Below are 15550 nucleotides of genomic sequence, written 5' to 3'. Positions count from 1 at the left end.
GGAGGTGTCTCTGGTGCAAAGCCATGGTGAGACTCACACACACACACACACACACACACACACACACACACACACACACACAAAAATAAAGCCTTTTTCTGAAAAGGTCCCTCGTAAATATCTTGTCAGGACTGCCTCACAGATTGCTGCTGTGAAGCTGAGTGTGAGTTATTCTGACTAGTGTGTGTTTGTTGTGTTCGCAGGCTGGTAAGAGAAGTGACAGGTGTTAATGTGAACATGCGGGTGGGCATCCACAGTGGGCGCGTTCACTGCGGCGTGCTGGGCCTGCGCAAGTGGCAGTTYGACGTCTGGTCGAACGACGTGACGCTTGCCAACCAAATGGAAGCCGGGGGCAAAGCGGGGTGAGTACCTCCCCGTTCCGCCTGCTCCTGCATTGAAGTTTCCTCTGACAGGCGCCRACTTCTGTTTGTGCAGACGCATCCACATCACCAAAGCCACGCTGCAGTACCTCAACGGAGACTATGAAGTAGAGCCGGGGTTTGGAGGGGAGCGGAACGCTTACCTGAAGGAGAACAACATTGAAACCTTCCTGGTGCTCGGCTGCACCCAGAAAAGGGTAGCTGGCACGGTCGAATGTGTTCCTGATTGTCTGCCTGACCCACTTGAAAATGTCACATAAGCGCCAGATTTCACACACACCGTAAAATAGCTTGTCACCTGGCTTAGAGAAGTGTATTTGTGGTGTTTATTTTCCCCTTTCAGAAAGAAGAAAAAGCCATATTGGACAAGTTGCAGCGAGAACGCACCAATTCTGCAGAAGGACTGATGCCGCGATGGGCGTCTGATCGAACATTCTCCAGAACAAAGGAGTCTAAAGTCTATAAGAAGATGGTGAGAAACACTTACAGTAAGACAGTGCAGGGCATCTTCTTCACTTTTATACTTGTTTTCCTGTGCCATCCTCGCCACTATCTGTAATATAATCTAAATATAGTTTTATTTGGTTCAGCAGCTCCTAATAGACAATATTTGTCTTTTATGGTCATAAAGTCAGAGAGCTTGTGGAATCCAGTACACTAGAAGAAAAATCTAACACTCATAATTTTTTCACAGGTCAGTTACATGTTAATTTGGCACAGAGATGCTGTTATTGCATGTTGTGTTATAAAGGGGAGGATACACTGAAKATCTTCTGTCAGGAGCTGAACTTTTGGTTTGTGAGTGGAGATACATACAAACAATGTTAGTTCCACCCTGTAGGTTGACAGGATTTATTGAGCAATAGACCCAATATTAATGTTGAGTTGAACTATAGCCCTTATTTAGGCCTTGATATCGCCGTCTAATTTTAGACTGCGTTGAACTCATCTACATTTATGATCATTAAAACGCCATTTTTCTTCTGTAAGATTTCAACAAGAAGGTTGTTTTTATTTAATCAAACGTTGTTCGCTACTTTTCACATTCCACACTAATACCATCCCTACTTCTCAGTCAAGCTTTTTAAAAATTTTCATGCTCTTAGGAATTTTCATCCTCTCAGCCACAATTTTTGAACACGTTTTAGAGCCTGGTGTTATTACCACGGACAGTACTTGGTGGGAAAAGTGACCATATTTAGACTTAAAAGTGAAGCTAAAGGTTGATATTTAAAGAAAATATAAGTATTTTCTTTCTCTACATCTAATATCTGCTGAACTGTATGATTAGTTTTAAAAGATTTAGAATAAATTTAGTCAAATGCATACTATTGTGTTGCCAAAAAAATGTGTAGACTCACTATTTTATTTGAGTGGTTACACCTTAAAGCCGACATTGACTTTACTTCTCAGACCTTTTTAAAAAATTTAACATTTTTTATATCTACTATATGTGCAGATATAATAAGACTTGTCAGATAAGCATATTTTAACAAGCAAACACGCTAATGATGATGATGATAATAACAGAAAACATCCCTGCTCAGCAACGTTAGCATTGTTTTTGTATGTAGAATGTTATCATGTTAAAAATGTGGCTCAGCCTGTTTGTCTTGTTTTTCTCCCATATATTCTGAAATCTACCAATCTTTTTTGTTGTTTGAATCAAATTTTAACATTAACTTGGTGCAGTGGTGAGACTGTCGTCTTGAGATCAAAAAGTCACAGGTTCGATTTCCCTCTCATGTTGCGGTGTCCTTGAGCAAGACGTCTAATCCCTAACTGCTCCCCGGCTGCGTAAATATCTGCTCCACTTGGGTGCATCTCGTGTGTGATGATAACAACACGTCTCATCATTTCAGTGATGTTATCAATTCTGACATCACTGACTTATCTTTTCTTACAGGTGAATGTTTGGTAAAATACCTTCAGACTGATTATGTTTATTTATTTATTTATTTATTTATTTATTTATTTATTTATTTATTTATTTATAACACAATAAGCATAAACATCAACAATTATGCAACAGTTCAAAACAAAACTGAACTAAAAGACTTAACACCATGAAAGTAATGACAATTTTCAAACATACAGACTTTTACACAAACATTTTTAAAAATATATAATAAAAAAGAGACAATAATGTGTCAGTTGAATGAAGGGGCAATTAATTAATTAATTAATTAATAGAGAAATACCAATCCAAAATGACAAGAAAAATCTGAAAATGCATAAAGTGAAATGCAAAAAGTAAAAAAAATGAACAAACATATTTATATACTGTTTTCAAATCTACAACAAATATTTGAGATGCAAATACTTTGAAGGGCTAAAATAAATAAATAAACTGGACTTATCTGTGGCATCAGTTTATTATTGGATCGTCTGTAAGTTTGAGGTATTTGAGAAATTTATTCCAGGCATCATGAAATCATCTTTTAACGACATCATCAGACTGATTTTAGACAGCACTCTGTTTAAAATGAATCTGAGCACCAAACATGTCCACATGTCCTCAGAGCCTGCAGCACTAGACAATYAGGGACAATGGAAATGTGAGGAGAGTCATTGATTTGTTTAGTTCAAACCGTCAGGAGTCACAGCGGGGCTCAGAGGGACTCCTGGTTCATCATGTTTAACCTGGTTGAAGCTGCAGCTGCAAGATATTTTTCTGATCCTTCATTTTTCCTCACTTTACCCCGTTTCTCTCTCTCTCTCTCTCTCTCTCTCTCTCTCTCTCTCTCTCTCTCTTCCTAAGCTTGAAGTCTCATTTCCTTTTATTTCCTGCATTCTTTCTCCTCTCCGCCTTCTCCTCTGTCCTTTCCATCTCAGAGGGTTTGAGCCCTGGGGGCAATGAGGGTGTAATTTGAAGCCTCCAAGCATTAATTAAAACATCAGTCTGGCTCACGGGGATTAACTGTGCAGATGTCTCAGACATTGTCTATTTTTCAGTTTTACTCTTAACGGCACAATAACAAATTCCCCTTCTCTTTTTTTTTCTCCTCCAACATGTTTTGGGATTTATGCTCTCTGTTTTTTTGTTTTCTTCTCAGGGCATCGAAGCAGCRTCCAGCAAAGAAAAGTGAGTATTTCAACCCCAGTTTTTGTTAATAGGGGCAGCTCACAGTTGTTATTAGAGGTTGTCTGGCAGACTGTCACTGTAGATCTTTCACTTTGGAGCCTGCTGTTAATTTTATTTAGTCAAAGCCCACACAGCACTAATAYCAGATTAGCCCTGAGTCTTCCTGCCTGTCACAACCTCCATCCTGCAGTTCCTGACCAAACTCAAAGTGACCTGTTCTGTGTCTCTCATAGCCGCTGTGTTCAGGAGACTTCGAATCCAGAGGATGAGGTGGACGAGTTCCTCAAGCGGGCTATCGACGCGCGCAGCATCGACCAGCTGAGGAAGGATCACGTCAAGAAGTTTTGGCTCACCTTTCAGAAACCCGACCTCGAGAAAAAGGTTCATGTTTGATGAAGGAAAAACTCTGCATAGTTATGAAATTTTGGTGTTTTTTTAATTGAGACTAACCGTGATGCCGTCTTTTTTTAAAAAAACTTTGTATTTCTCAGTATTCCAAAAAGGTTGACGATCGTTTGGGAGGATACGTGGCCTGCACTCTCGGTGTCTTCTTTTTCATTTGTTTCATTCAGATAATCATTTTCCCAAAGTAAGTGATGCGTCCAGAAAGTTGTCTCTCTGAGTTTGCACTGAATTGCGGTCAGGAAATGTGTTTTAGATTCGTTTGGGAGGAGTTAACGAGGGCTGTACATCCTAACGAGCCTCCTTTCTTCTCTTCCACAGAACACCACTTATGCTCGGTCTTTACATCAGCATCTTCATCATCCTCGCCAACATCCTTTTTATCTGTTCCATCTATTCCTGCATTAAAGTAAGGAACAAAGCCCTTCGGCACTTACATGGTTCCCTCTGGCAGATTTTTCCAGATAAGGGTGCTTATTACATGTCCAGCATCACTCATAATGATCTTCTTGTTTTCTGTGCTGAAGCGCTTCCCAGCTGCCTTTCAGACTCTTACCAAGAAAATAATCCAGTCCCGATCAAACAGCACACTGGTGGGCGTCTTCACCATCCTCCTCCTCTTCATCTCTTCCTTTGCTAACATGGTAGGCAACAGAGATCTTTGTTTAGTGGTTTTGGAACATAGGAAGCAGTTGTTTCACACGAACATGTTGTTTCAAGATGTTCCACGGCATGAATTGTGAAAAACGAACCTTCTGTGTTATATTTTGTTTGTTCTTTCACATTTTTTCTCCCTGCACATGTTGCTGATCCCCCACCTTTTTTTTAATTTGAAGAAATTCTGAATTATTTTGGCTTTAAAACCAGAACCGTTTCCCATGGGGGATTACAGGCATCTGGGTTTAATTTCATAAGATATCACTGTAGCCAGGAATTAAATCGGGCAATAACTCTCCAGGGCTCAAACCCGGCACATATGCTTTGTTATCATAGTTAACCTAACGTATACAGATTTTTTTCAGACAGTTATTATATAGAGCAAGTTTAACGGAGCGGGGCTCTCTGTTCTGACATTACTTTTAATAAGACTTGCTGCTTTAGTTACACATGAAAACATATTTTCTGCTCAAAATGCACCAAATTGTTCAATCAGAAATCCTAATCCATAAAATTAGCTTACTGTAATAATAAAAAGTGATGCTGGAGAGCCTAACTGGAAAACACAAATATTCCCTACATGTTGCAGGAAAATGGAAGTTGACAGTGAATATCTGTCACTGTTTAAGTCAGGCAGAGCAAACTTAAAGCTTTATCTGGTCTTTTTAGTTAGAAACCTAGAATTTTAGTAGGGTTTATTATTGATTTCTTGCAGCGTACTGAGTTCTGTTGTTTTTCTTTTAAGCTGGTTTGTTCCTCTGAACAAATTGTATTTAATGGGAGAAATGCCTCTTTTGATTGTAAAGGTTGCAGACCCCAGCTTTATTGCCAAAAACACCTTTTTTACAGCATATTCAGACACAAAAAGTGCATTTACAGAAAAGTTTTGTTCTTAACTTTCCACACTGCCAGTTGTATCTAAAATGACTCTGACAAACAGTGCAGACCAGGCTGTCGCCTGTTTGGTTCCAGTTTATCAGATGAGGTCAGTTGTTATTTTGGGCCACACATGTGATGCTCTTATGGGAACCCCCAAACCACAGAGCCTCCCCTCCTCACTAATCCGTAAACTGAATGTGAAAGACAGCCCTGAAGAAAATATTTGTCTATTTTAATTGTCATGAATATTTCATGTTTATCAACAGTTTTGTGTTCTTCTATGTGTGGTGTAAAAGCTGCCTAATACGAGTACCCTTTAATAGTTTTTAGTGCTGCTGCTTTATCAGATTGAAACAGTTAAATGAAAGGCCTATTCCTTGAAAGGATGCATGTAGCAGTTTTGGTCAAACTTTATAAATGATACACAGTCTTGTGCAATATTGTGAGATCTTGCAACATGTATTTGCACTCAGAGTAGCTGTTGTGAATGATGCTCAGCTGCTACCACATCAAGTTTTTACTGGATATCTGTTAAGCTGGCTGAGTTTTAGCCTTTTTGTTTGCTAAGGTTGCTTGGCTGAATAGGGTTGACTTTGAAAGATACGGTAAATCAGCATTTAACATACATTCAGTGATTCTACATACTGATTTTTTATTTCCTGACAGTTTGCCTGCAGCAGAGAGAAACTGGAGAACTGCGTGACAAAAAACCTGAACAGCACAGCGACTCTTTGCCTGCTTCACAACCTGACCAAAACAGCTGAGGATGGTTTGACTCTGTGTTCCAGTCAGACTCGGCCGTGTCATTTCCCAGAGGTCGGTCCTCCACTTGTTTGCATTTTTAGTATTTCTGTTTGCCCAGTGAAACATATGTTGGAACAAAAATAAAAAAACTGTATTTGATGTGACAGTTGAATGGTAACTAAATCGTTCAAGTTAAAATAAGCAGAAGGGATACTTATATCAGCAAAACAATAGCTTAAAGCTAAAATCAGCAGCACCAGAACAAAAAGCTAAAACTAGCAAAACTGTTGTTGAAAGATACAATTTGTCAAAGTGGCTAAAATTTGTAGAACAAAAACAAAAAAGATTAAAGAAAAATATCGCTAAGTTGTAGCAAACAGCTATAATTAGCAAAGAGCTATTATCAACAAATTGCTAAAATAATTAAAACTGTAGTTTAAAGCTAAGATCAGTGTAACTAGAGCTAAAAGCAGCATCAGCAACACCATAACAAAGCTAAAACTAGCAAAACTGTTGCTGAAAGATACAATTTGCAAAACCGTAGCTTAATGCCTTAAATACCAAATCAGTGGCTAGATTGAGCAAAACAGAAGCAAAAAAAATGTTGCTGAGTTGTAGCACACAGCTGTAATTAGCAAACAGCTTTAATTAGCAAAAGGCTAAAATAATTAAAAATGTAGCTTAAAGCTAAAATCAGCAAAACTACCAATATTAGCAAAAATTGTAGCAAAAGATTACAATGAGTAAGACGGTAGTTAAAAGCTTAAAAGAACTTCCTTAGACAAAAATAGATGAAGTCCAAACACTAAAAGTCTAAGCACACTATCCCTGATTGAGTCAAATGTATCGGCATATGAATGATTAAAACAGCACACAGTGTGCAGAAGTGGTTTGGAAGAAACTTTAAACCTAAAAACATTAGTGTGAACGCTGCATCAGCACTGACAGAAGAATCACTGTAACCCTGTCTTTTCCTGGCTGCAGTATTTCAGCTACAGCGTACTGCTGACCCTGCTGGCCTGCTCCGTGTTCCTCCACATCAGCAGCATCGGGAAGCTGGCCCTGATGCTGCTCATTCAGCTCGTCTTCCTCGTGCTGGTGGAGTGGCCTCAGGTGGCCCTGTTTGACAACGCTGACCTGCTGGTCACTGCCAAAACGCTGTAAGTCCGCTGCCAAGAACACTCACAGATTTACTCTTGTCCTAATATGCAAACCTAATACTTAAGTTAGGTGTCTCTATGCTATGGTTTAGGTAGGAAACGGCCTACTTTTTCAAGGTTTAGAAAGTAAAAGACCTACTTGTGAATGTTAAGTCCTATTTTTGAATATGTTCTCATTTTTTTCCTCAGGCAATTATCACCTGTTAATGATTCGCTGCAACAGTAAGTTGTATCTTGTGTTTTGTTCTACTTTATTTAAATGGTTCATGTGATTAGTAGGTTTGACTTTCTCTTGTCTTTGTTCCAGACTTAGTTTCAATGAAACTGCAAAACAGTGGTAGGGAGCTATCATTAGTTTTTTATCCTGACATTTATTTGTTTGCACCAAATAAATGCACTGATTCATAACTCTTTGTCTTCTCAGCCTGGAGAATGTGACTAAAGTACCCCTAAAGGTCATGATTCCCGTAATCCTGATGGTTTTTGTTCTAGCTCTCTACTTGCATGGCCAGCAGGTGGAGTCTACTGCACGCCTGGATTTCCTCTGGAAGCTGCAGGTAAAGTGTTTCAAATATTAAGAAAAAAAAAACTAAATATCTTTTCTAACAGATGAACCATTGGGTATATTTTAAGGAAATTTTCTCAAAGCAATAATTAGATCTGAAAAACTTTTGGAGTCAATCCAATTTAAGATAGCTGACACATATCTCAGCACAGATAGTAAGCTAAAATTGTGGGTGACCTGTTTTTTTTGTCACAAAAAGGCCTGTTTTTAAACCATTAACTAGTGAAATAAACATAGTCTGTGCCCAAATTCAGTGGCTGCGTCCTTCAAAAGACATGACCTACCTGATCTACATGGGCCAGGTTCTTTCTCTACCGCAAAGACCTCCCAATAATCTGAGTGACTTTTTTGTCTCCTCTAAGGCCACAGAGGAGAAGGAGGACATGGAGGAGCTGCAGGCGTACAACCGCCGTCTGTTGCACAACATCCTGCCCAAAGATGTCGCCGCCCACTTTCTAGCACAAGAGCGTCTCAATGACGAGTTGTACTATCAGTCGTGTGAGTGTGTCGCCGTCATGTTCGCCTCCATCAGCAACTTCTCAGAGTTTTATGTGGAGCTGGAGGCAAACAACGAAGGGGTGGAGTGTCTGAGGCTGCTCAATGAGATCATCGCAGACTTTGACGAGGTACGATGTTCGGTAACTAATGCGAGAGAGAAAACTGATAAGATWAGCCGTGTGAGATGGGAAGTGAAACCAGGAAAAAGACGTATTTTCTGAAAAAATGCAAAGTAAATACTGAGTGCTGAATGACTTGAAATTTGATGAAGCAGCTCGACCTGAGTTGTTATATTTAAACCAATCAGAACTGAAGCTAAAACTGACAAAACCATAGCTTGAGGCTAAAATTTGCAAAACATTAGCTAAAACTGGCAAAACAAATGCAAGCAGAACTGTTTCTAAAATTATCATAACTAGCTAAAAGCTAAAAGGAGAAGAGTGGTAGTTAAAAACTTAAAGAAGTAAAACGGTAGCCAAAATATTGAAAAAGTAAATCAGTATCTAGTAGGGGTGCAGAAAACACCAAAACAAAGAGGAAACTACAAAACTGGAGGAAAGAGAGATTCAACGGCCCCGTCTTCATTGAATGTTAAGAGTTGGGCTCATTTTGGTTTTTACTGAATGAGTCTAAGTTTGATATGAGCGAGGTGAGCGAGGTTTGCAAAATGAAGATGAAGCACTTTGGGAACACGACGAATGGGCTCACATTATCAGTTTTGAATGAAAAATCGATTTAGAATCGATTCGTGGCCCCAAAAATCAGAATTGAATCAAATCGTGAGAGAGTAAAAGAATCCCACCCCTAGTAGCTAGAAGTTTAAAATAGCAAAGTCAGCAAAACCGTAATTAAAATTTACACAACTGTAGCTAAATGTAAAATGAGAAAAACTGTAGTAACTCAAAAAATCAGAAAGGTTAGCTCAAAGTAGCAAAGGAATAGCCAAAAGCTAAAAATGGCAGAAGGGTAGCTAATAGTAGCACACTGGTAGCTAAAAGCTATCATAAGAAGACAAAAATATAACAAGCACATTTCAAAGAAAACAATGTTTTTGAAAGAATTCAAAGGATGCTGATGTATTTCTATGGAAATTAAAATTTTAATTAAAGTAAAATATTTTGTAAAATCTTAACAATTCCAAAAACAAATTACATCACACACTATTACTTATCAAGCTGAACATTTTGATATAGTATAAATGGTTAAAATGGCAGAAAATATGCAGAAGGGATTTGCTTGAAGAAATAAATGTAAACATTACAACAGGAGCGTGACTTGCTTTATGCTGCTGGAGTGTGATGTTCTTACACTTGCTCTCATTTTCTCTCCTTGTGCGTGGCTGATTGCATGGTCTCTAGATCATTAGTGAAGAGAGGTTCCGTCAGCTGGAGAAAATCAAAACCATCGGCTCCACCTACATGGCAGCCTCCGGCCTCAACGACTCCACCTACGACAGAGAGGGCCGGTCGCACATCCTGGCTCTGGCAGACTACGCCATGAGGCTCAGGGAGCAGATGAAATACATCAACGAGCATTCCTTCAACAACTTCCAGATGAAGATAGGTAAGCCTGGAAGATGGAGGAAACTGTTCGGGACACTTTATCTGATAATTCTTCCCTGAACAGTCTTTGTTGGGTTAGCTATGGGCAAATTAGACTGATGTTCTTTTTTTTTTTTTAGAGAGACCGTGTTGTTGTGGTTTTCTTTAAATGACTGAAGCCTCACAGCTKCACTGTTTGTTGTCAGGATTGAACATGGGGCCTGTTGTAGCCGGGGTGATTGGAGCCAGGAAACCACAGTACGACATCTGGGGAAACACAGTCAATGTGGCCAGTCGAATGGACAGCACCGGAGTACCAGACTACATCCAGGTATCTTGATTTTAACCTACCATCGAAGGGGGTTACAGTTTTTTTCTTTGTCACTGTGTATGTGATCATTTGTCTGCACTTTTAGTGAAATGCTTCATTAACCAGCAGACATGTTCATTGGATGTACTTATAAAACAGAATAACTTTTGGAGTAAACAACATTTAAGATGGCCACTTCAGCTGAGTGACCTTAACAAACACATATAGTTCAGCCAGTTTGTGGCTGAGCATGACACATACTATGAGCACAACACATTGTACAACATTTTTGCCTGAATTTTTGTTACATTAGCTGTTGATTAACAGTTGTTAACAACCCTTGCTCAGGCAGGTTTCCTCCAAAAAAAAAGTCGTCAGAGTTTTTGCTTTAAGTTTCACAGTTTATCACATACTCGTTGAACCTTTTAAACATCTCCTCTGCAGAGGTCAAACTCCCTGTTAGTACCAGACGTCCTGTTCACTTCCAGAAATTGTGCTTTAAAGRTTTTTTGGGTGTAGACCGAAATTTAAATTTCCTCCAGAGGCCATGCATCCACCACAACGTGATCATCATGCAATTCATAAACATTTAGCAGATGTTCTAAAATCTGAGTTTTCCACAATGCAGGCCGAATGGATTTATAAAACATGAGGAAGAACAACGCTGCCATCTGTAGTAGACTCAGTGTTACTGCCAATTAAAATACCATCATATTCAGAACAAAGKGACTTATTACTTTTTTGTTAAAGTCTTGTAAATATATGTAGCTTTGAAGTCTGTTAAAAGGTACTTAAGTTTTTTTCCCCATATTTAATATTTTCAAATTAAAACACAGATTTGAGGTTCTGTGTAGTGCAATTTGGTTTTAGTGTTTTCTATATCTGGATGAGTATGGAAAAAAATAAAGATAACATATTAAGACACTACAGACTGATGCATTTTTTAAAAATATAAACAATTCAAACGTTCAAAAAATACAAAATGAACGTTTTATTAAAGAAGACTTCAACGTTTTATTAAAACCATAAACTTATTTGAACAAAGTTTTTTGTAAAGTCTTATGTTTTGCTTATTTTATGTTTAGAAACTGCATAAAACCATACAAATGTTTGCACTTAAGTTGAGTGGAACTAGTTGAAATAATTTTATTTATATCCACTATATGTTTTTTGAGTGTTTAAAATTATCCATTTGAAGAAAATTTGATTTTAAAAATTACGAAATTCCAAAATGGAAAGAAAATATTGTATAAACAATCCTGTGAAATKTTTATAACTGGATTTTTGTCTGAATTTGTCTCTATTGAGCTGAAATTAATTAGACCAAAACTGTGTTTTCTTAAGTGTTTATAATTTTTTTATCAGGTGCCTCCTTTTGAAAAGATTTGAACTATCCATTTTGTTATTGTAGTAAAAATCTGTGATATCGCTTCAGGGAGATTGTTGAGAGTGAAGCTGGTTCTGTTCTTTAGCAGGGTTAAATCTCCTAATCTTTGTGTCCAATGTCCAATCCAAGGTGACCACAGACCTGTACCACGTGTTGGCCAACAACGGATACCAGCTGGACTGTCGCGGCCTCGTCAAGGTGAAGGGGAAGGGGGAGATGACCACCTACTTCCTCACCAGCGGCCCCCCGGGTAGTTAACGACGTGTCGACCGACCAGAGGGGGCACTCCCACTGCGTTGATGAGACCGAGTGCTCAGCTTGACGATGAGCACAGTTCAGACACAGCGGGGACGGGGGGACGAGGCCGACAGAGACGGGTCCACGCGCTTGACCCTCTCTCAGATGCACACACGTAGGTCGTTGATCGCGTCCCGAGGCTTTATCTCGAGCCGTCCAAGAGATCACGAAGCCCAGTTGCCTTAGGATGGAAGTGGCTATGCTTGTGTTAAGGAGCAATAGTACAACTATTTCATCTGGAGCCTTTATTTATTTTTGTGTCACAAAAAAAGCAAAACAAAACTGTCTTTTTTGGGGGAAATAAATGTATGCAAGGAATCGTGATGGAGAAGAATAACCAAAGAACAAACAATTGATTTGGATCACACTGATAATTCTGCTCAAGAGTACAACAAACTCAGCTCTAATATTCCTCTTTGAAGAGCAAAGGCCACGGTAACGTCTTGTCATTGACAGGGTTGAACTCCTCATTTTGTTGTTGATTGAGAAGAACGCACAGATATGCAGACTGAAAACACAATAACCTTGATTTGGACTTTTGTGTTTCTTATCAGGGCCTTTTTTTTCCCCTTTGTTCTTTCCAGTCTGATCATCCACAAGACTGTTTGTAGTTTGGTCAAATGTACGACCGAACACTCGTTCTCTGCCATGGATTTAGAGTTTGAGGAAAAAAATCAAGAAGTGCAAAATGAAGAAGGAAGAGTTGTGTTCAACAGAGATTGTAAACTCGTTATAAAGCATTTTACGTGTGTGTGAGCTCTGTATGTGTGTTTGGGCACATGTTACTGAGTGCTGATCTGTAAAGGGGCCTACCGAAACTTTTCACTGTGAGATTTTTTTATGATCTGCTTTCTTGCCAAACGTTTTTGCTGCGAAGGCACGTTTTATTCGTCATAGCTGTGTGTCCATTCCTAATTTTTTTTTTGAGTCAGAACRATGTTTTTAAGAGGATTATGTCCCTTTATGCGCCTTTGCCCGACTGTGATTTATGACTGACTTCATTCCAAATGAAACAGAAGCTGCGTTTTGGAGGAGATCGGGTTTAGAAGTGAACGACTCTGAAGATGAAGTGCACAGACTCTCCGTCTGCTATTTGCCTTTGATAATAATATTCAGCACCAACGTCAGCGTACTTCATGGGCCAACATTCACAACATTATCAGTATTTGACCCCAGTTTGTAGACGAACACAAGAAACTTGTTTGAAGCTAWATGATTAAATGAATGTATGCAATAATGAAGATTTTTTTGTTCACACTACTGAAAGAAGCTTTTAGGTCAAACACTTTGTACTATTCATCTGCTAAAGGAATAGTCCCAGGCTCTGAAATGCTGATCAGATAATCATATTTTCGTTGTTTGTTTCTGTCCTTTTAAAGAGGAAAAAGCCAAGTAAACACATTTGCAATCAACGTTTAAAACAACGGGTGCAATGATCGATTCACTTATATTCCTTTATTAAAAGAAATCAATAAATGTCTCTTTTTTTTGCACTGCTGTGTTTGATTTCCATTCATTTAAACACAAAAATGAAAATATGTAAAAAAAACACTTTCCTCCTCTTGAGTTGGCTTTCGTGCTCCCTCGTGTCAATCTGCAGCCTGCAATCAAGACTGTGTCGTGTGACAGCAACCCGAGAGCTGCGCCCAGTTCTCGGGCTACAGTTTCAAGCGGGTGGTACTGGAGAGAGTATTTAATTGCTTGTGCATGAATAATGCATTTCTGATGAGGTTATTGCTATGTTCACTTACAGCACTCCATGGTGATCATTAATTAAGTGACATAAATTCCTCCCTAATCCCTGACGAAAAATGGACTAATGTTACTCCAATAGATACACGACACAGGGACATGAGCTGCATTATATTCACAGGTGTTTTAGCTGCTCCTGTGTCATACTCTATCCGATAACAGGAYGTTAAACTTACTACATCAGGAAATGTAATAGTTTATTGAAATATAGGTTTTCTGGCACAGATTGAAATATTAATATCAATTAAAGACTTTGAGCATTTTTTAAATCCGTTACTAATAAATGAAGAATCTTCCTGGTGGCTTTAAGAACAGACCAGAGTTGATGGCACGTCAAAAACCTAAACGTTCAAGAAAAGTTTGTGAAAGTATTCAGTTTATTTACAATACTGGGCAAAAATCTTTCTTTTTTTAATATAGTTTGCTTCCAAGCAGTCAGACTTTCCTGTAAGATTGTAAAATGTTTTTGATTTATTTTTCTTCAAGCATTTTTGAGAACCATTTTTTCTTTTCTTTGGACTTTGCTTTTTCACCTCTTCTCTAATTCCTGACAATATTTTAGGGGAAATTGCTTTTCTTTCTTTGTTTAAGCCAATTGACTCGGATCTGACAATCAATCAGGCACAAATCAGCTTTTAAACTGCAGGGATAATGTAGAACTGTGGTTTGAGCATCTTCCAGYGGGGTCAACCAGGGTCTGATCCCCACCATGCTGAAGTGGACTGTACCCCCCGTTGGTCTCAATATCCTCATTGGTTAATGAGTGAAATGTGTTGTTTTTATAGAGTGATATGTGAATATAGGTAAATGTAAATTGTGATCACGTCGTAGAAGTTCGGTAAGTTAAAAATATTTTGTACAGGTGTGAAAATTTTCAAAACAAATATTTTATATCGGCCTAGAGTCTTCGGTCTTATATCTCTGTYATTGGATGTTTGTCATAAAAACATAAACAACTAAAATTATTTTAAAATCTTTGAAAAATACCAATGTTAATACAAAAAAATAATATTTTAACGCGAGCAAATTGATTCCCCAAAAAAAGGTTTAGCTCAAAACTAAACATACAACAGAAGTGTGATGTGCGTTACAGGATTTTGTTTTCATTTAATAATAATTTCATTTTTTTTTCTTCCAATAATTGTTCATCATAGATTTTAGGTGGTCCACTCCTTCTTCACTTTCCTTCTTTTTGAGCACATGGTATTAAACTCTGGTACAAGGGCTCAACATCTAGTAATTAAAATGAATAAATAAAAAAAACTGCCAGCTTTAAAAGACTGTTGTATAAGATGCTCCTAAGGTAAGTAGCCTATAAAGAAGTTATTAGTGGTTTAAAACTTTTGCACAGAGCTGTATAAAAACCTCATCACATAAATGTAAAAAAAAACACATTTGAAAAAAATTTAAAAAACAACTTTCTCGCTCAAGAAATCCAACTTCTGTTAAGTTTTGTTCCCTAAATGGTGTTTTTCTTCGCTGCCTCTCTCTGATTGGCTGCCTTCACGTGATGAATAGTTCGGGCCGCGCGCGACGACCAGCAGGGGACTCACTTTAAACATAAATCTAGATTTTAATGGCACCTGTTGTTCCGTCACGGTATGCCACTACCTCCAGCGCGAGCCCGAGCGAACGAGCAGAACCGAACCGCGGGGTCGGTTTTGGCGGGACGGACAGGACAGGAGCAGAGGACAGGTGTGGCGCGACAACAGCATCCTTTGAGTTTCAGGTAAGGATTTCTGTAACTTTTCACACACACACACACACACACACACACACACACACACACACACACACACACACACACTCATTATCATCGACTTCCGGAGATTTGTACTAAACATGAAGTTAAGTTGTTTCTCTCAGCTAAAGAAAAAAACAAAACAAAACAAA

General features: G+C 38.6%; 2 protein-coding genes across 3 annotated transcripts in view; both read left to right on the top strand.

The window, feature by feature from the left end:
* The window catches only part of LOC106525241 (adenylate cyclase type 6), a 44854-nt gene extending 31456 nt beyond the window's left edge, over positions 1 to 13398 (top strand). For both annotated transcript variants that reach the window (XM_014019400.1, XM_014019409.1), the window contains 17 exons: positions 204 to 362; positions 436 to 577; positions 724 to 852; positions 3437 to 3465; positions 3699 to 3846; positions 3957 to 4054; positions 4189 to 4276; positions 4395 to 4511; positions 6070 to 6219; positions 7132 to 7307; positions 7497 to 7529; positions 7615 to 7644; positions 7732 to 7864; positions 8235 to 8498; positions 9729 to 9933; positions 10118 to 10242; positions 11738 to 13398. In XM_014019400.1, coding sequence (XP_013874854.1) covers positions 204 to 362; positions 436 to 577; positions 724 to 852; positions 3437 to 3465; positions 3699 to 3846; positions 3957 to 4054; positions 4189 to 4276; positions 4395 to 4511; positions 6070 to 6219; positions 7132 to 7307; positions 7497 to 7529; positions 7615 to 7644; positions 7732 to 7864; positions 8235 to 8498; positions 9729 to 9933; positions 10118 to 10242; positions 11738 to 11866 — 2155 coding nt within the window. In that variant the 3' untranslated portion in view covers positions 11867 to 13398. The remainder of the gene's footprint in view (positions 1 to 203; positions 363 to 435; positions 578 to 723; positions 853 to 3436; positions 3466 to 3698; positions 3847 to 3956; positions 4055 to 4188; positions 4277 to 4394; positions 4512 to 6069; positions 6220 to 7131; positions 7308 to 7496; positions 7530 to 7614; positions 7645 to 7731; positions 7865 to 8234; positions 8499 to 9728; positions 9934 to 10117; positions 10243 to 11737) is intronic.
* A 1884-nt stretch (positions 13399 to 15282) lies between these two features.
* The window catches only part of galnt6 (UDP-N-acetyl-alpha-D-galactosamine:polypeptide N-acetylgalactosaminyltransferase 6 (GalNAc-T6)), a 10100-nt gene continuing 9832 nt past the window's right edge, over positions 15283 to 15550 (top strand). The window contains exon 1 of the mRNA XM_014019353.1: positions 15283 to 15386. The gene's annotated coding sequence lies outside the window, so the exon portion shown is untranslated. The remainder of the gene's footprint in view (positions 15387 to 15550) is intronic.

This window comes from Austrofundulus limnaeus, unplaced genomic scaffold (genome assembly GCF_001266775.1).
Source record: "Austrofundulus limnaeus strain Quisiro unplaced genomic scaffold, Austrofundulus_limnaeus-1.0 Scaffold3, whole genome shotgun sequence".
NCBI classification, from domain to species: Eukaryota; Metazoa; Chordata; class Actinopteri; order Cyprinodontiformes; family Rivulidae; genus Austrofundulus; species Austrofundulus limnaeus.
The sequence above is the reverse complement of the archived record's forward strand: the minus strand, read 5'-3'. Positions and strand labels throughout refer to the sequence as shown.